This window comes from Diceros bicornis, chromosome 4 (genome assembly GCF_020826845.1).
Source record: "Diceros bicornis minor isolate mBicDic1 chromosome 4, mDicBic1.mat.cur, whole genome shotgun sequence".
NCBI classification, from domain to species: Eukaryota; Metazoa; Chordata; class Mammalia; order Perissodactyla; family Rhinocerotidae; genus Diceros; species Diceros bicornis.
This window is the reverse complement of record NC_080743.1, coordinates 77285364-77305800: the sequence shown is the minus strand read 5'-3', so window position 1 is coordinate 77305800 and position 20437 is coordinate 77285364. Positions and strand designations below refer to the sequence as shown.

At 50.5% G+C, this 20437-nt stretch overlaps 2 protein-coding genes across 3 annotated transcripts in view; both read left to right on the top strand.

The window, feature by feature from the left end:
* The window catches only part of LPGAT1 (lysophosphatidylglycerol acyltransferase 1), a 321343-nt gene that overhangs the window by 270235 nt on the left and 30671 nt on the right, over positions 1-20437 (top strand). The gene's annotated exons all lie outside the window — the stretch shown is intronic.
* RD3 (RD3 regulator of GUCY2D) lies at positions 6259-20189 on the top strand. Of its 2 annotated transcripts, none has more exons than XM_058539804.1 (3): positions 6259-6556; positions 14213-14520; positions 16347-20189. In XM_058539804.1, the coding sequence occupies exons 2-3, from the start codon at positions 14225-14227 to the stop codon at positions 16636-16638; spliced, it is 588 nt and encodes a 195-aa protein (XP_058395787.1). In that variant the 5' UTR covers positions 6259-6556; positions 14213-14224; the 3' UTR covers positions 16639-20189. The 2 variants fall into 2 exon arrangements, with proteins under 2 accessions (XP_058395787.1, XP_058395786.1); XM_058539803.1 differs by having other exon boundaries at positions 14210-14520.

Here is a 20437-nt window from a genome sequence, read left to right as displayed (position 1 = left end):
TCAGGCATCATTCTCCTTGACCTCTTGGTGGCATTTAATGTCACAGACCACCCCTACAGTCTTGACTTTTCCTTCCTGGCTTTTCCAGAAGCAGAGCCTAGCACAAGGACTTGGGTGCAGATCCTAGGACTTGGGAGGTAACCCAGGAAGCAGGAGTGAGGGCACAAGGAGACTGAGACAGGCAGGAGGAAAAACCAGCCTAAGGGTATGTTATCAAGGTCACTGCTGAGGGCAACAGGGCAGATTCCCTGCGGACCTCCTGGGAATTGTAACAGCACGCCTTCAGAGAACTGTCCACCTGATGGATGGGAGGCTGGAGCATTGATCTGCCAGCTCCCATCCCCCATTGGCTGAAGATTGTCCCCGGTGATACTAGCTGCCCCACACTTGGGACTGGCTTACAAGGGGGCCCAGTGGGCCTCCTCAGCCCCAGGGGGTTGTGAGCTGGAGCTGGGATGTTGTCAATTAAAGGAAACTCTGAGCTCAAACAGAACCACCCGACAGAGCTGCCCTCAAAGCAGACGAGGGCCAAGGGGATGTGATGGGGCACAGAGGCATCGCTGCGGTCCCCGACCTTCCTCAGTCTCTCTGGGGGTGCCTCTCCTGACCTGTTGTCAGTAAACATCTGCTAACTCTGCTTGATTTCCACTCCTTTTCTAAATGCTCACAGACCACTTGTTTAATACAGTCCAGAATTTTGCCAGGGCCCAGGGATCGTGTCAGAACACTAGGGAGAAACATTGCCAAAGGATGCTTACTTAGCCCTCCTTTGTTCCTTTGCGTGGACTTTGGCAGGAACGCAGCTGAGATAAGCACCTGTTATGAGGCTCTCTTGCCCTTTCTCCACTGGCCCAAGAGTCAGTTCCAGACTCTCTTTATTCTGGTCCTGTGTGATCTGAGTTTGCTTGCCTGCGCCCAAGGTCAAACCTCTACCTGACCCTGCTGCCCCCCAGATCTGAGTCTTTAGACAAATCCTTTCTTCTGCATGTGGAGCTGGTCACTGGATCTCTCTTTCCGGGATTAATTAAGTCTCCTCCACCTCTGCACAGCCAAAGCCGAGCCCGGCTCCCCTTCCAACGTGCTCCTCCCCTGGATGCCATGTCTCACCACCGTCCAAGTCAGAGCTCCCAAACAGTTCCACTCTCTCCCTCATTCTCCACGCCCAGTCCGAGCCCTCCCGGTATTCAGGCAATGTACTAACCGCAGGGCTACTACCCTTCCTCTGGACACACCCACATTCTTCTCTGGGAACTGACTTCAGAATCTATTAAGATACTTAATGTGACATTCAAGCCCACGTGTGACAATCTGTTTCCTCCCGCACCGTCACACCTTCTCCCACATCTTTCATAATACCACCTCTTTTTCTTCCCAGGCCCCAGGGCATCCCCTCCACTGTCTCCCGTCAGCACCTCCCCAGAGGGCCCACTCCAGCTGTGCCACTTCAGGTTTTGTACCCTCTAATGCAGGGCCTCAGGCTTGGCTCCCTCTCCCCGTTGACTCTCCATTACTCAGACTCCTCCCAGAAGCACTGCCAGGTTGAGCGGAAGGGGTTCCCTGCGTTCCTAGACCCACACTGCCTACGCCTGGAGGTAGAATGCCCAGGATCCCGGACCACCCTCTAACGGCCCCCACTTTACTCACCTCCCCTGCATGTGCATGCTTAGACCCATGGGTGACCTCAGCACCCCCCGGTCCTCTCCTGCCTGGCTTATATCTGCTGTCTGTGGGTCCTTGAGCCTGTGACCATTCACCTCCCAGGGCTCCTTCAGGTTCAGGAGAGCAGGGGGCAGGTCTGCGGAGTTTGCTTAGCGCAGGCACCAGGCCCAGGTACTCTCTCTCTCACCTCCTTTAAATCATGTGCGTGACAAATAGGGCTTTACCATGTTCTGGGCCTTGTGCTCCTTGCCCTTGAGGAGTCCTTATTCTGCAGGATGCTGAACCAGGTGCTCATTGTTTGCGTTAGTTACACTCTAAAAGTCGCTACCAACACTGAATTAGCAGACACTGAGCCATTGCTCCTACAGGAGGTACAGCATTAGGTTCGCGTGTGTGAGCCTCTGGTCACGGCATTTTTGTCAACCGATCAATACATAACTTTGTTTTATGTGTTTCTGTTTAAAGACACCTTATTTATATATACTGTTGATTCACCAACATTGAACTCATGGACCATAACTCATACTTGAACAAAGCTCATCCAACACACATATTTCTCCTTTAGGCACATCACGGCCTTCTTGTGCTTAGGAACGCCAGACAGTGCTTCAGCACTGCGCTTAGAGGGCGTTTTAAACAGTGAAATCACCAAGAAAAAGCACAAAGTGTGGAAAGTGCAGCCCTAACTACACCGTGAAGAGGACACCCAGGTAGGCTATGAGAGCTGAAACGGGAAGGCAGAGCATCGCCTCGTTCAACTTCAGCTGGGAATGTGCTCGCTGTCTAATTTTTCAACGCTTTTTACATGTCTGGAATGACGGGAATACTGCTGCAAGTATTGATTTGGGGGTTGCAAATAAATTTCAGCGAGTAAACAACTTTGCAAATGTGGAATCGGCAGGTAATTAGGATCGACCGTATGTACACGAGAACGAAGCTTCGGAGAGTGGAGTGGAGGAAGCAGGTGGGCAGACAGGAAAATTCTTTGAGGTTTTACCATTGGAGCTAAGCTTTGAGGGCTGAGACTTTCTAGGGGGAGGGCATTTGGGGCAGAGTGTACATCATGCACAAAGGCATGAGCCAATATGGGGTGAAGTAATGATTTCTTTGGGATGAAGATGGATAAACTGGGAGAGAACATGTCAGGGAAGAGCTCTGATCTCCAGGAACCAAAGAAATAGCAGAAAGCTTCCACATCCCTCCCTTCTCACAGGATTTTGCCCCAGTTAGGGTAGTGCCAACTGCTATAACAGAGAAACCCCAAATCTTAGTGGTTTGGCCCAATAAATTTCTGGCACATATTAGAGTTCAACATGGTGATTGGTGGGCAGCCTGCCACATGGGACCTAGGCCCCTTCAAAATTGTGGCTCCACCATCCTCTAGGGCCTCAGAGTCCTTGCCAACCAGCAGCAAGTGGGAAAAGATAGAAGGTGGAGAATTGCACGGGAGATTTTTCTAAGCCAGGCCTTGCAGTGGCACACATCCCTTCCACCCACATTCCATCGCCACACGGCCTCACCTAGATGCGAGGGAGGCTGGGTAATGTAGTCCCTGGTTGGACAGCTACTTCCCAGGAAGATGTCTACACTCTGGAAGAGGGGTGTGAATCTTTGGTGGACAGCTAGCTGTTTCTGCCACTGGCCCTCAGATCAGTCTGTCAAACCACAGGGCAGAACCTAAAAGAAGTCGGTGGTGAGTGAATTCTGTGGAAATGGGGCATCAAGGTGCTGTCTGTCAATAGACACTTGATGGTCAATAAACACTTCCTGAATGAATGAGAAATGCATTACGTCTCCCTCCAGAGTTCCCTTTAGTTTAATGTATATACATTTTAAACAGAATGAGTTTAGAGGGAAGAGAGGGGAAAGGAGAGAGAGGGAGAGAGGGGCTTAAGCAAGCCAGCTGGGAGAAAGGTGAGCGTTCTCATTTTTCCTATAGTCAGATACAGTGCTTCCTTTACCTGGAGAAGTAAATGTGGCCAGAGGAGTGGAAAGAGGGCTAGCCAGAGAGAAGAGATATGGGTAAATGCAGGTCTGGTCTGTATCCCTGGATATTATGTCAGTTTCATTCAGTCTCATTCAGGATTTGGGCAATATGGAGCTCTGCTAGACTCTGAAAATCCTATTCACGACCGAGCGGAAAGAAGCCAGGGAGGAGGGAACAGTGGGAGCACTCCCATATGCGCAGCCTCACATCTGGGGTCAAGGCTCTTCTCAAATCCCCCTGCAGTTTTTAATCCAGCCTTGCACCCAATGGCTTCTTAATTTCCCATCTCCAATTTATTAATCAAACGCCATCTGTGAGGTGATGTCATGGGCCCCACTGGTGCTTCTCCATTAAAATGGTTGGCGAATATTTAGCTATGCTTCAGCAACTTCCATTGATGCCAAATGAGAGAAAAAACAACCACCATCATCCCTCTCTAGTACAAATTCACACAGCATGGATAATCACAAAGGCTCCACAGGCTAACAAATCAAAATAAATGAGCAATCAACACAAACACTAAGCCATCTTTGAGTTATGGTGTCAAGGCAGCAGGCAGGGGAGGGAAGGAAGGTGGGGATGGCCCCCTCTCCTGGTCATGGGCAACACTGAAAAGTGCGGGGAAAGGGACAGCTCTGTTGGGAGGGAGGATGCTAAAAACCTGGTCATCTGTGTGTGTGTTCCCCAGAGTCACAGGTCAGGAGTCCTAAAGCTCACATCTTGTTTCAGCACACTGCTGCAATGGCATCTTCCTTTAGATGGCTCAAAACGTTGACCCATACAATCTCATTTACATTTATTGTGCTTGTGTGTTTGAAGGGTGACATGCTAAGACTAGTGTAGGGCTGTAGAAAAAGGATGAATGTTTTCATTCAAATAGAATGGTCAGTAGTAGACCCAAGGTTGTACCGCAGGGAGATAAAAGCCTTTAGCTCTGAACCCTAATACTGGCCCTACTCCCCACCCTCCTGCAAGACTTTCCTCTCCTACTCATTCCACCTAGCCTCATGGAGGCTTGGCTGGGAAGTGTGGAGAGGGGAGGGGAATGGGATCACCCATCCTTGGCCAGCTCTTAGCATCGTGACTGTACCGAACGGTGCTCTAGACGTACGTGTTGCAGGAATAAGTGTCTGACTTGGTTACTGACTCATTCTCCTCGTCACTTCTAGCAACTTTCCCAAAAGGAGGGCAGAGGCTTTTCTTCCCTCTGCTCCCTTCCCCCCAGCGTGGACATGCCTTAGAATTCCTGCCCTTGGGGAAGTTCCAGGACGGCAGTGAAATGCTCTGAGATGGGGACTCCTGGTTACCTGTCTCAGGTTGCTCTAGCTTTTGCTGGCCCTGGGGTGGAGGCCACTTGAGAACTGTAAGTCAGAGGAGATTATCTTTAGCTCAAAATGTGGGAGTCTCCCATCCCCAAGTGACCCTCCCAATGTCTGGGACTGTTGTGCTGTGACCTTGTCAAGAGAAGTGTATGACTCAGCTCCCGACTCAAGACTCCTGCTTGAGAAGGTGGATAAGGAGGGAAGGCAGATATGCCTAATGGAACCAGCCACAGAGTGAGCACAAAGTGGCATATCACACAAGGAAAAAAAATCACAACCTGCAGGCAGGCAGGTGTGCATCTGAGTCAGCTCGTCAGGCATAGTTTAATTTCTTCTTGGCTATGCTTTCTGCTTTATTGCCAACACAATCAGGACTAGATGTGTCCAGAAGTCACTCCATCACCTGGTACCTGCTATCGTATCCCCTGAGATCTGTTATAATGCTGCTCAGTACCCATTACAGCACCCCGAGGCCCCTCACAGGGCAACAGGCATCTGTGTCAGTGCCTCCGAATGGCTGTTAGGCGCAGGCTGGCCCACACGTGGCCTGTAGCCAGAATAGCTTCCAATTGACAGAGTGTCCAGAGCATGGAGACAGGCAGGAGGCCCAGATGTGAGTGTGGGATGCCAGAGAGCAGCAACAGGAGGCTCCTACCAGCCCCGCATGTTACCTCGAACACCTCAAAATCAATAATCACAGTCCATGGTCCCTCTTCTCCCTGGATTTTTTCCTCCCCCTCACCCCTCCTCCAGAAAGTCAGAGGAACTTTCTGCACTTGAACTTGCCTTGAGAGAAGGAGAGAATCTTGATTAGCAAGGAGGAGGACAGGAAAGGACGTGGTGAGGCAAAGGGGAAGACTATCCTTTCAGGCCCCTGCCCTCTGCACCCAGAAGCACCCGTCTCCTGGGGGAGGGAGTAGTGGAAAGAGCTGAGCTCTGGCCAGGAACAATCCACCGAGCAGCTGGAAACATCTGCCCACAGTCCGCTCGGGGCTCTGCAGAGGGTACGGTAACCGTGGTTTTGCTCCCCCAGTTTGCACCACCCTAAACGCAGGCCAGGGAAGGAAGGGGCGGAGGATGCCATCTGGAGGCAGGCGCTCTCTCTCCCCCTGAGTCTTCTCAGGTGTCTCTGTTAGGTCAGACGGGCTCCCTCTACAGATAATACAGCTCGAGGTGAAAGAGGCTTAGGTGGGTCTCCATGGCAACCACAGATCAGGAGCTGGCCCGCCTCTGGGGTTCATCAGAGGAGCTGTGGTTCCAGCCTCTCGGGACACGCGTGCACACACGCACTCCACAAACACCAGCCCAGGCTGGATCCCTCCTCTGGTCAGTGTTGTTTGCTCTCAGCACAACTTCTGAGGGACAGAAAGAGAGGAAAAAGCATGAGGCAGCAGCCAGCAGCAGAAGAGAAAGAGGAAGGAGGCATTTTTAGGACGTAGTTTCCCCTCTACCCTGCTCTCCTATGGCTGCCGAACTTGCTGCTTTTCCCTGAAAAGACCAGACACTCTCTTCTCCCAGACTGCGAAACAGAAAGCAGGACCCCCTGCTGGACGTTGCACCTCAGCAGAGGCTGACCTCAGAAAGCCAGGTAAGAGGGTGGTCTCCCCAGGGTGGCACCCTGGGAGCAGCTGAGCCTTTAGAAGTTAGAGCAGAGGCCCACGAGCCTGGAGCTGGGAGGGGTGGCTTCAGGGCTGTGGCAGGCTGGGGACAGCCTATTGAGCAGTCTGAGTCCAGGGCCCAGATGGCCACAGGGAGGCCCGTCAGTCCTCATCTGTTCCACAGGAGTGGACGGACTCTGCAGTATCCTCCGGGCCGTGGCCTGGTCCTTGCCTTATGGACCCACGGGAAGCCATAGCTTTTGTCTGCTCTGGAACCAGGAGGCTGTCTGGAAGAACACAGCCCCAGCATTTTCTCTTCTGCTTTTGTGGGGGGGACACAGGCAGGGGGAAGCAAGGTGAAACCCACCTCAGAGATTCTCTCATCGATTTGAGAACTGTGACTCGAGGACCTACTAGACCCAAGGTGCAGAGTCAGACTCCCAGGACACAGGCGTGAACAAACACACCGGCGATGTGCGGGCCTCAGTCCTCCTAGTCACGGAGCTGTCTGAGTCCTGATAACACACCCAGGAGAGCGGGCCTGGACAGAGCAGTGCAGGGTGGGCTCCAGGGAGAGGACCAGGCTTGGGAAGGAAAGTCTGAGCTGTGACTGTGGGATCAGGGTAGAGTTCCTTGGGGATCAGCCCCCTCCAACTGTGGTCAGTTGGATCTGAGCGCTTACCCCTCCTAGTTGCACCTCTAGGTGTAGGTCTGAGTCACACCTGGCTTGGTGAATTACTCTAAATATTTTTCTATGTTGCCGAAAAAACCCGCTAAGGTCAATTTGCAATCTGTGAAGTTGGCCTTGTACCTTGGCAAAAACGGGGCTGGGAGGAAGGTCCGTCAGGGAGGGGAGCGCCTACTCTCCGCACCTTCTGCGAGGCCTCTGCCCAGACCCAGGGTCCGGCTTCAGCAGAGCCGCTCTGACTGCTCGGTGAAGTGGCGGGTGCCCTGGGACAGCCCAGCGCAGGTGCCGCTCTGTGCTCACGGGTCCTGGGGGACATGCAGGGCAGCTCCTCGCCATGGCCTGCAGATGTCCAGCTCAGCTGTTAGAGCCCAGCTTCAGAGGTGGAGCCTGGGCGGGGCTGCCTTTGTGCTGAGAGAACAGCTTCCCTGCAGGGCCTGCACCGTCCTTGCTTGGTTGGGGGCGGGAGAGGGGGCTGGTGGCGTTGTACTCACCAAGGGCAGGTGAACCTCTCACACCTCCTGCAGGGGGACCAGAGCCTTGCTCCCAACTCCAAGGATACAACTCCATTGTTCCCACTGCTGAGACCTCCCTGGTCCCCCTCCACCTGCTAACTGCCTGGAACCACACTCCTCTTGCCCTTGAGGCCTGGGGATGGTTTTTTTCTAGCGTATCTAACGAGCCACAGCAGGTGGTAGTGTCTCCCAGGGAGCCACGGAAAAGACATTATCCTCAGAGATGTTCAAAAATAGGCTGAAGGGAGGGCTCAGAGAGTGTGGAGGTGGAAGGGATAATGAAAGGGAAAGGGAGGAGGAGAGGGAAGAACGGGGAATGACAGACAGACGGCCTTGGTGAGTGAGGCCAAAGGGCGGAGGTAGAACATGTGAGGGCTTTCCTGCTGCCAGCTGGGTCAACCGGGGCTCCACTACCCGAGCTTTCCCTTCATACGAGGGGGGTGGGGCGCTCAGCCCTCCCAGAAGCCAGCGTTCGGGCAAGGCCAGGAACAAGGTTGGGGTCAAACTTGCACCAAGGCAGGGGTTCCTTTACTTTCTGTGCCACAAGCCCCTTTGGAAGTCTGTGAAGCCTGTGGACACAGTCTCAGCAAAATGTTTCTAAATGCACAAAATTAAGTTCATAGGATCACAAAAGAAACCAGCTGTACTGAAATGCAGCTATGGACATATTTTTTTTAAAACAATTTGTGATATGGTAATACATGTACCTCTCTACCAACATGTAAAATAATAAAATGTAACGGCAGGTCTAACAAATACCAGGATTTTATAACAGTGATGAGCATAAATGATATTTCAAGAAAAGCAGCTTTAAAGTGTTATGAAAATACTACCCCTCCTAAATAAAATGATTACTAATATTTTGCCATATTTGCCCTATGTGCATGTGTGCATATATATGTAACATTTTCTGAATGATTTGGATGTAAGACATTGTGACACTGCAGCTGTGAACACCTCAGCACCGCCTCCTAAGATTGGGCTCTTTGTCAGTATTCCCCTATAACCATAACATCATTTTTATACCTAAGAAAGTCAACGGTCATTCCCTAACATCGAGCTCATATTTAAATTCCCCCAAATCTCCTAATTTTTTTTTTTTAAAAGAATTCAATCAATGTTAATGCATTGGAGGCAGGTGGTAGGCATCATTGACTGAATGGGAAGCAGGCATTTCTCATGGAAGGTTCCAGAGTCACCATGGTGCTGTCACGCCTGGTGGTGAGCAGGAGTGTGAGGGGCCTTAAAGCTTACACTGAGGGGGGCTAATCCAGAGCAAGGGAGGGGCAGAATCCTAAGCGTGCAAAGCACCCGGAGAAGACCACCCTTGCTGTTCTGACGAACGTTCTGGGCGTCTTTATCAGACCACACCCTGCCATCATGTTCTTCCCCAGACACTCGGTCACAACACAGACTCACACGAGGTGTTGCCCGTGGGTCAGGTCCTGGCGAGGCCCTGGGATAAGCCAGCCATCTCTGGCCTCTGTCTGACCCATCTGCCTCTCTGTCCTGCCCTCCCTCCCTCTATCTCTCCCCCCTTCCTTTGCCCTTAAGAACTTAATCAGACCTGCTGAAGAGCCTCCTGGGAGAACAGCTGGCAACAGAGACAGAAATAGCTCCAGCAGAAACCTCGTCTCTGCCAGAGCCTCCAGCCCTGGTGAAGGTTGTGGGGAGGAGAATGGGGGGTGCAGGGGAGAAAATTCAGAACCTCTGCCCCTGTGAGACCCCACCACCAGGCCAGAGAAGCTCAGAGCCCACAGAACCCAGGACTCAGGTGGGGTCACCCACGCAGCCCCTGCCATCTGACATGGGATGCATGCCTGTCTCTAGAGGCCAACTCAGGGCAGGCGCATAAGCCTTAAACCCTGGGAAGAGGGACTTGCCCTGGGCTGCACATTAGGCTGCACTCTCTGGCTTTCCTCTGGCCTCACCCCACCTGTGGTGAGGAGTCTAGGGGGTTAAGGAGATGTGCCCACCCTGAGGTCACTTCCCCTCTAGATCAGGCCTTAGGTACTGAGATCCAGGACTCTACTTCCAGACCCTGAGCAGGCCTCCTCCACAGGCCCAGTCTCCCAAGGCTGGACGACACCACCAGTGTGAACAACCCTGGTCTGAGGGAGGTGAAGAGGTGGCTGTTGGTAGGAGTGTGGACGAGCCTTGGACATGAAAGCTGAGGTGGTATGGGGGCAACAGGCCCTTATACAGCTCACAGACCCCATGCACTGTGCTGTGGTATCTAGTGAAAACAAAATAGTGACATAATCAGATTTATGCTTTAGAAAGATCACATTTAAGAAAACAGAGTGAAAACTGTTGTTCAATGGGCATAGGGTTTCAGTTTTGCAAGACGGAAAAGTTCTAGTTAACACTACTGTACTGTGCACTTAAAAATGCTTCAGATGGTAAATTTTATGTTATTTGTTTTTTTTACCACAATAAAAAGAAAAGAGTGGCGATGAGATTGGGAGGATCAGCCCTGGGTTCCAGTTAGAAGGCAGAAGCCATAATATATCTGGCAGATGGTCCAGGCTTGAACTAGTGGAGGAAAGGAGAGTGAACAGATTTGGGAAAATCACAATATTTAAATTAGGGAGAATCAACAGGCTTTGGATACAGGATTTGATGAATGAGACAAGGATGGTGCATCAGTTTGGGGAACTAGGTTATGCCTACTGCCAAGCTGGGGAGCTGGAAGTTGCAGCAGCTAATGGGGAGGGAGATGGGGAGCTTTGGATTGAAGATGTGAGTGGAACCTGCAAGGGGAGGTATCCAGGAAGCATCTAGACAACCTGATCTCCAGCTTGGGAAACAACTGGGTAATGGATTTCAATTTGGGAACTATCAACATTGAGGTAGCAATTGGAAATGTGTGAAAGGATAAAAGTGATTAAAATGAGGAGACAGCCTTGGACAGAGCCCCAGGGAACAGCATAATCCAAGGAAGGCCAGGGGAAGGGCACCCATGAGGGTTCTGAGAGGGAGGCTTCAGGGAGTAGACCAAGGCAGGAGGCAGACCAAGATAGGAGGTAGACGGAGGAAGGAGGCAGACCAAGATAGGAGGTAGACCAAGGAAGGAGGCAGACCAAGGAGTGTGGTATAATGGAAACCAAGGAAAGATCATTTCCACAGGAAGGAGGGGTCAGTGGAGTTGGGTTGGGACATGTGTTAACCAGTTGGTAGAGGTGTGGCAGGTAGTTGAGGGTGCTTTAGAGAGAGAGTATATGTGGCAGGTTGTAATAAGACATCATGCAAGGGCATCACATCCCTGTGCCTCGAGCCTCACCAGTCTCTTCCTCATTCAGTCATCTTCCAGGCTGGTGAAGCTCAGGGTTGGGTGCCAGGCATTCAGGTGCAGGTGTAGTGTATCCTGGTGATAGTGGGGGCATATTGGGGTGGAGGGGTTGAGGGAAGTCAACTAAAGAATTCTTCCTGGGGAAGGAGGATCAGGGCCAGGTTTCAAGGTGTCATAGGGTGAGGCTCAGTGGGGAGGAGAGGGAGGCACCATTCTGGCACGAGGATCCTACATGTCCTCTTGCCCCATAACTCTCAACCCAGTATCTCATCCCAAGATAATATTTTCAGAAAAGTTTACAATTATGATTCCCCTAAAGATCACTCTAACGATAGAACTCCACACAGAAACTCAGCTCTGTTACAGGTGCACACACAGCCCTTCCTCTGATGACTAAGTCACAGGGGCTGCCCAGGCCTCCATCAGGTCTCACGGGATCTTGGAGGGATCTCCAAGTGACGGGCAGTGCCGAGCCATGGGGGCCAGAGGGGAGACTGTCTTTCCTGCGGCTTGTGATGAATGCCCTCTTATTCAGGGGAGGTCAGATCTGGGGGCCTTGTTCCTTGATGCAGCCATAATGACTTAACCATCATTTATTCATTCATTTATTCATCCTTCATTCCTTTGTTCATCTATTCATTCCTTTCTTCATGCATTCATTCACTCATTCATTTTTTTGGCATTTCTTAAGCACTTAACAGTACTACTACCCAGCACCAGGGATGGAAAGATCAATAAGGCACCATCCCTGCCCACAGAGGACACACAGTGTAGGGGGAGGTAGACAGTCACACTCCATAAAGTGTTCCTGGCGCTATGAAAAATGCAGGCAGAGTGCAGTCAGGGTACAAGGTAGAGCGCAGTCACGTCTACCTGCGAGGTGGGAGGATCAGGAAAGGCTTCAGAGGGGAGCTGACCCTGGGACTAAGTCTCCAGGCAGAAGGAGGGACACTGACAAAAGCGTGGAGCTGTGAAGTGGCCTAGCACAGTCAGTAGTCCCTGCGGGAACTACTGACCCACACATACTTGGACTACCTTCAGTGGGGTTGAATGAACACCTGAAAGACACCATTCACTCTTTGGTGTTAAGCGTCACCCTGACCCATGTACTTTTACAAACACAGACGCTCCAGGAAAGGTAACACATTCAGTGACAATGTCTCCCTTTGCCTGAATTGATCAAATCCCTTGGCCTTAGGGAGGGGCTCCTGGTGCTCATGGCTCTCAGGACAGAACACAGTCCCCCTCCATCCCCCACCCCTACTCCACACTACTGCCTGACCTCATTATTCTGGACACATGAAGCAGTTAGGGGAGAAGAAAAGGTCCTAACTATCCCTGACCCCAAGATCAGGGTCTGATGGTCTGTCCTTCCCTCCTAACCTCCCAGGAAGGAGTCAGGGTGTCATCTAAGGCCCCCATTGTGATAGGCTTAGGCTAAGTGGAGGATGAAAAGTTTTAGATTTCCCAATTATGATGATTGCTAAAGGAATTGGTTGTTTAAGTCTCCATGGGGAAGCAGGAGGTTTGATCTGCGCCCCTCCAGAAGGCTACTGCTACCTCACAATAATTTTCCCATTTGTGTCTGATTCTCCAGCATTAACAAGTCATTTCTCTGGGCTGAGCATTGTGGGTGCAGGAGGGTGGGAGGACTGCCTAAAAATGTGCATGTCCTCAGGAGGTGACACATGTCTCACGGCCACGTTGTTGAGACTGAGTTCATTGAATCTCTTCTCTCTGCATCTAGAGGGTCTAGGCAGGAAGAGGACCATCAGTGCATGGAAGGGGGAGCTCCTTGGAGAGGGGATGGGCATAGAAAGGGGAGGTGGGGCACCCCGAATACCCACTTCAGGTTTTAGCCCAGGAATGGTGCTCACATTCACTGTTGTCAGAGGTACAAACCCACTTCTGACAGGCAGCAGGGCATGCCTGAGATGGCAGCTCATTCACCCGTTCATCCGTTCATCCATTCATCCATTCATCTAGTCAGCCAGTCATTCACTAAACCCGTATTGAGCAGGACCCTGTGGGAGTACGATGCTGAGTTAGGGTCTTGCACCTGACGATCCTTGCACATGACTCACCTTGTACCGTGGCGGGTCCTCCACCTAGGACACCTTCTCCATCAGTCTATGTGTCTGAAGCCTGCACTCACCCCTCAGCCTGCTCTCACCCACAGAGCCTTCTGTGACCCTTTCATCATCTAGAGTCCCTCCTCCCCTCCCCCCATCAATACTGACTCTCACCCGTCACATTTACCTCTTTCCACTGATATTATGGTTTTTACTCATCAAGTCCTGTATCTGCGGGAGAGCAGTGCCCTTCACGTGCTTTCACTTTTGTGTTCCTCCACAGATGTGTACACAGTGCTTGATTAATGCTTCTGAATGAATCAATGAATGAATGACGAATAAATGGATGAATGAATGGTGAGTAAGTCGTATCTTTTGCAGGATAACGTCAACATCATGTAATTTGAAGCTTCCTTCAGCAATAGGCTGGGGGCATTTAGGAACTTGGGGTGCTTTCCTGTTAGGCTGACATAGAATGTAGGCACCTATTCTAAACACGTGTGTGTCTTTTTTTTTTTCCTCCCCAAAGCCCCAGTACATAGTTGTATATCCTAGTTGTACGTCCTTCTAGTTCTTCTATGTGGGACACTGCCTCAGCATGGCTTGATGAGTGGTGAGTAGGTCCGCGCCCAGGATCCGAACTGGCGAACCCTGGGCCACTGAAGTGGAATGTGTGAACTTATCTGCTGCGCCACTGGGCCAGCCCCCTATTTTTTTCTCCTTAACTCATAGGGATAAAGTTGTGCTCAGCTGTATACAGTCTGTTTCCTGCTTTGTTTGGAGTTAGCAGGATTCAGGAGGCAGTTTCTCTGGGCTCAATCATCCGGATGCTCTAGGGATCTTTATAGCCATGAGAGTGTCCCAAGTTTATTCACAACTGCTTCTCACAACAGCCCTATCTTGTCTTACAGAATTAGAAATGATTGCTCAGAGAGGTTAAGCGACTTACTTGAGGCCACCCAGCTGTGAGAGTGAAGCCGGTCATCCCACTCGGGCCCCAGCTCCCCTCCTGCCCCCTTCCTCTCCCCATCCTACCTGACAGAGAGGCCCAAGGAAGACACACTCCTGCCCTGTCTCAGCAGGGCCCGGGGGCCATGCCCCTCATCCCGTGGCTCCGGTGGAACGAGGCCCCACCACGGCTGTCAGCTCGGAACCCGGCTGAGATGGTGCTGGAGACCCTCATGATGGAGCTGGCAGGGCAGATGCGAGAGGCTGAGAGGCAGCAGCGGGAGCGCAGCAATGCAGTCAGGAAGATCTGCACCGGAGTGGACTACAGCTGGCTGGCCAGCACGCCCCGGCCCACCTATGACCTCAGCCCTGGGGAGCGGCTGCAGCTAGAGGATGTCTGTGCCAAGATCCACCCGTCCTACTGTGGGCCCGCCATCCTCAGGTACCGGCCCGGGGACCAAGTGTTGGGCTGCAGGCTCCAGGGAGGGTGGCTGCAGTGGCTGGGGCCTGAGGCTACCAGGACTGGACCCAGGGGGCTGGATGACCCCGTTATCTGTTAGAAGGAGCAAGGCAGGAGGAGGAATCTGAAAGAAGCCATGGAACACCAGGCGGGCTAGGGGTTCAAAGGGAGGCCGGGGGTGGCTCCTGGAGGCACATGAGTTTCAAGAGGAGAGAACCTAAGGCCTTTGAGTTTTCTGGTCTCCCTGCCTGGATTGCTATCATCCTGGATTTTAATGTAGCTGGCTCCTCCGTCATCAGTTCATCTTCCATATTATCTTCTTAGAGAAGTTTTCCCAGATAAACTCTCCAAAACTGGTTTCTCAGTTACCCTATTTCACACTGGCTTTCACACTGGCTTGCCTAAGGAGTGTGAGTATGTGTGCGTGTGTGTCTGTGTGTGTGTGAAGGGTTCAGAGCCACAGACACTGAACATTTAGAGATGTAGAGCTTGGGTACAACTATGTCCCTGAATCTAACCTTAATAAAGCTGTGACCCACATGGTCCAGTCTCAGTTGGATTCATGTTTGAAGTCAAAGAAGTGTAATCCAACATTCGAAAATAATTTCAAAAGTATCTCAAGTTCTTTAACTGCATTTCTCAAACACTAGTAGAGGAATATAAATCCACACGAAAAAAATATTTTAAAATCCCCTTAGTCTCCGAAATCTTCCCTTACCCATCTCTTTAACCAATGGATGTAATGACTGTACACATTTTTCTTTGAAATTCCGTTTAAAAACTCCTCCTTCTCCAGTCCCATCCACACTCCTTTGGATTTTATAGTCCTTTTACCCCCCGCCCCCACCTCTCTCTCTCTAGGCTGAGAATCTTACCCTCCCCCATGTTTCTTATTCTACCATGGAAGCCCCGCAAAATGTATCTAGTTCTAGAAGCATCCTGGCGACAGGGGCGGGGTGAGTCATGGGGGGCGGTGCTGATAAGAGACTCTAAGCTGGCAACCAAACCTCATAAATGAGGGGGAGGCTGGGAACACACATTCGGTAATGATTGTCCTGTCACATTTCCTGTCTCATGTCACTGCTGGAAAGTGTGAGAAATCCTGAGGCAAATATATATGGCGGCGGAAACCAAGTATTAAATGGACTTGCTAACTGTCGTTCACTGTTGAGCTCTAAGCAAAGGCATTTTAGGCAGAGGAAAGGGCTTGGGACACACACAGGGACCCAGGAGAACCTGGGGCTTTGGCGGACCCACACGTGGTTGTTTCTGGCTGGAGTGCAGACCAGGAGATAGCAGGGGACGTCGTGTGCATGGCCAAACAGCTCCCCCTAACCCAGGAGCTAGCACAGAGCTACAGAAGGAGTATGGCACGGCGGTGACATAATCAGAAAAACATTTCAGAGAGATCCCTCTGGCCAGTGGGCAAGGAAGTGGGAGAGGGTTAGCCAGAAAGCCTCACATCTGTAAAGCCGGCATAGCAGTGGGATCCCCTTACTACTCTGGCATCAGTAACCTGAGGTGAGTGCCCGGATCTTTACCTATGTGAGCTCATTAAACCTCACAAAAAGGAAGCTATGACCCCAGTTTACAGATGAGGAAGCTGAGGTTCACGGAGGCCAAAAGCAGCAGGGCTGGGATTTGAACCCAGGACCTCAGGACTGGCTGGAGCAATAGGAAGGTGGGGTGGTTCCTGACTCACTTCAGAAGTGGAGAGGGGAGGAAATGGGAATTGACCACGGGGTGCACGGGCCACATGCCACGCCGGCGTGACTCGCCCCACCGGGCCTCTCCCCCTCCGCGCCCAGGTTCCGGCAGCTGATGGCGGAGCTGGAGCCCGAGGTGCAGGAGGTGGCCCGGCTCTTCCGCTCCGTGCTGCAGGAAGTGCTGGAGAGGATGAAGCAGGAGGAGGAGGCCCACAAGCTGACGCGGCAGTGGAGCCTGCGGCCCCGCGGCAGCCTGGGCACCTTCAAGACCCGCGCGCGCATCTCCCCCTTCGCCAGCGACATCCGGACCATCTCGGAGGACGTGGAGCGGGACACGCCGCCGCCGCCCCGGGCCTGGAGCATGCCCGAGTTCCGGGCGCCCAAAGAGGACTGAGCCGCCCGCCCCCGCCCAGGAGCCGAGCCGCCTGTGGGAGGGCAGGATAGGCCGGTGACGGGTCCCCGGTCCTGGAACCTCCCCACTCGGCCCTGATGAGGGGACCAAAGAGGCGGCCCCCTCCCAAGACACTCTTGCAAGATGGAGCAACCCCTCCCCACCCACTCTCTCCCAGTGGCCACCAGGCCGAGAGTCAGGGCTTAGAGATGCAGCCTGATCACCTCCCTTTCCTGCTCAGGTGGGCTGGAGCAGCCCCTCCGCTGCTGCACAGAGATTCAGGGTCTTGGCAGACAGACCACAGCCCCACCCCTGTCTTCTGTATCTGTCTGGAAGGGAAAGTGTTGCTCTGTCTCTTTGCCAAGACCTGGGTTCTCACTCCAACTTCAGAGATGTCCCATTCACCCCTTCTCCCTGGATAATGATGAGGGACCTGTTGAGTAGTGTCCATGCTCTGCTGGTGACTGGCTGTTCTTGCCACTGCAGGTGAGTCACAGCTGTATGGGCGGGCAGAGCTGGAAGGGACCACAGAGACCACTCTCCCGGACCAGTGAATGAGGAAGCTGAGTGAGGCTCAGAGAGGGCCAGGCTTCTTCCACCTTAAAATGCAGCCAGATCCCCATGGGCAGTGAGATTGTTCCTGCATGCATAGTCTCTGCCCCTGAGTCCTTGAGCCCTGGGCTATGATGGGACAGGTCCAAGGGCTGCGTGGCCTCCTGGCTGTGGTCTGACCCATCACTTACCTTGCCTTGGGTGGGGGTCTAAGGTAGCTGGGGGGCCAGAGGTAGGTTGCCATTACCCCACCCATCAGTGTCATCACGTGGAAGGTGGCCAGTCCCCAGCAGCTCCTTCCAGAGGCTAAACTTCAAGGCCTTCTCACTCGCTGCTCTGGAGAGCCCAGGTTTCTGATTCCAGGGTCTCTTCTGCATCTGTTCATGACTGCTCTTTGGCTTTCCTCAGAGAAAAGGAAGCCCAGACCTCTAACTGACTTCAAGGCACCTGAGTGAAATGTTTTAGAAATGTTTCCCCTGCAAGGGGAAAATGCATATATTCTCTGACCAAGCTTAGTGAAAAAAAATTTTTTTAATGATCTGGTTTTAGATAATTTTCAGTCAGATGGGGACAGAGAATCATAGGATGGTGGAAAACCTCTTATGCAACACTGTCAAGATAGAGGAGTTGATTGGCTCATTAACAACACTCATAAAAGTTGAGAATGACTAATAAAAATATACACCTTAAACATCTTACATATTTTATGTGAAGACAAAGAAAAGTTCATTCAGTTGCCAAACTTTTATTATAGGTCCAAGCTGTGTTCACTTTTTTGTGACATGTATAGGCTGTCTGATGGGAGTTCTACACTTAAGTTTTATTGGCTTGTGTGTACTTAAATAATAACAATAAAGAACAACCAGCATAAACAAGTTTTGAGACAAACAGAAGCCACCCTTGGTAAGCAGGCAACTGAGTTGGTAGGGGCAAAAGTGTTGGGGAGAGCTAGAAAGGATCTATTAGCCATGAGCTTTCTGGGTGCCCGGGACGTGGGTCGGCATGTTTTTCTGAGGGACTGGAGTGTCAGGGTCAACCTGGAGAGGTTCAGAGGAAGTCGGTGAAGAGAATGTCTACTGTTTTCCTCCCCACCACCCTACATATACCTATTCTCCTCACAGACAAGACCTGAGGCTTTCAGCCTCATGCTCGTTTTTATGTAACTGGCCACCCATGAAAGCCTTCCCTGTTCACCTCAGTCAAGACAGACAGAAGCCACCGCGTCAGATGCCAATTGTCCTATGGCAGCAAATACCAACTGGTGGCCCTCAAACTTTTGAGGGGCCAGAAGTTGCTCCTTTGAATTTAGGTTGTTAAAGGCAGTAATGATGCTTGCCTCCATTTCTAGCTTAAAAAACCAATAACAACCAATAAAGGAACAAAACAGTTTGAGAGCCTCCTGTGAGTGTGTGATAGTGGCTGGTGGCAGTTGGAGGAGACAGATTGAGCATGTTCAAGACTCGCCTGGCCACCTATTTGCATGCAGCTCGACACCACTAGAGGGAGCCAGTGGGTGTTGGACCACTCAGTGGTTACATTTTATTTCACTTTGTGGGTTTTTTTTTTTTACTTGTTATTATGAAAATTTTCAAACACACAGAAAAGTAGAGGGAAAAGTGTAAGGAGCCCCCATATGCGCATCACTAGGGCTTAATAGTTATTAACATCTTGCCATATTTGCTTTATGTATTTTTTTGTGAAGTATTTTAAAATAAATCCCAGACATGACATTTCACCCCTCAATACTTCCGTATGCACTGCAAAAGAATAAGGAAATTTTCCTACGTAACTACAGTACAATATTATCACTCCTAACAAAATTAACATTATTTTCCCAATATCATCTAATACCCAGTCCATATTCAAATTTCTCTATTTCCAACAAATGATTTTTGCAGTTTATTTCTTTGAGGATTTAATCAAGCTCCACACATTGATAAGAAAGTTGTAATCTGTTTATACTTGGTCATATTGTGTTTATTTAATTCCACAATGAGGTATTTGTAACCTACAATAACAGAAACCAGTTTAAGAGGCAAAGCATTTATCTGGATCAAAGAATTGCAATTCAGGGAGCACAGATTCAGGTAGAAACCCAAATAATGTCCCACTAGGGAGTAAATGTCAGGGGCTTTTAAAGGCAAAGAAGGGAGGTTGTATTACAAAGAATTTTAACTGGAGTTGGAGGCAGAGAGCTAGTCTTGGCTAAACATTGATTGACTATTGATTCCATCTTCAGAAAATCCACAATCCTCGGTCTTTGTGATCAGGATGTCCCTTCTCCTACTGACTTCTCAAACAATTGGTTGTAAAACAATTGCCATTTTGGCCCAGTCCAAAGGTTTGGCCCAGTCCAAGGGTCAAGACAGCAAGGCAGTTTCTCTGGAAAGGCGGCTCCAACTCCATTTTAAAATGGCTCCACTATGGTCAATTTTGACATATTGTTTAAACTTAGAGTGCTTGTGGAACACTAGTGTTAATATGCAGTAAGTTAATGACTGCACGTAAATGATAATAATTCTGCAAATTAGCCTAAAGACGCTCTTTACGCAGATCCTTATTATGTTCATTTGACTAAAATTATTCCACAGCAACCAAGATTCTCTAATCCCTTGAAAAGTAATGTTAAAAATCATTAGTAACATAATATCTAATTTGACTTTTCATTTGATGAAAATACTCTGTGTCCATGTGTTTTATTTTCTGAGATGTGCTTGCAAATAGCAATCTAAAACCTTCTCCTCTTTCTGGTCACTTAAAAATAAAACATTAAAATTTATCAAAATAACTCAGGGGAAATCTCAAGAATTCCATTAGTAGGTAATAAAAAAGTTTATGTCTATTTTTGATGCCATCATTCAACATATAGTGAAATTTCAGTCTGTCTTAATATTCATATGGCTCCCCAACAAAACACAGTATGTTATTTCAAAATATACTCACCGACAAATCATTTTTGGACAGTTATTTTAAATTAATTTAACATCTTGCATCATTTATTAAATGAGGAGATTGGCATCTGTTTGTTTTTATGAATATTATTACATATTGTATTAAATTAGTATTATATTGGGGCCGGCCCGGTGGCGCAAGCGGTTAAGTGCGCGCGCTCCGCTGCGGCGGCCCGGGGTTCGCTGGTTCGGATCCCGGGCGCGCACAGACGCACTGCTTGGTAAGCCATGCTGTGGCGGCGTCCCATGTAAAGTGGAGGAAGATAGGCACAGATGTTAGCCCAGGGCCGTCTTCCTCA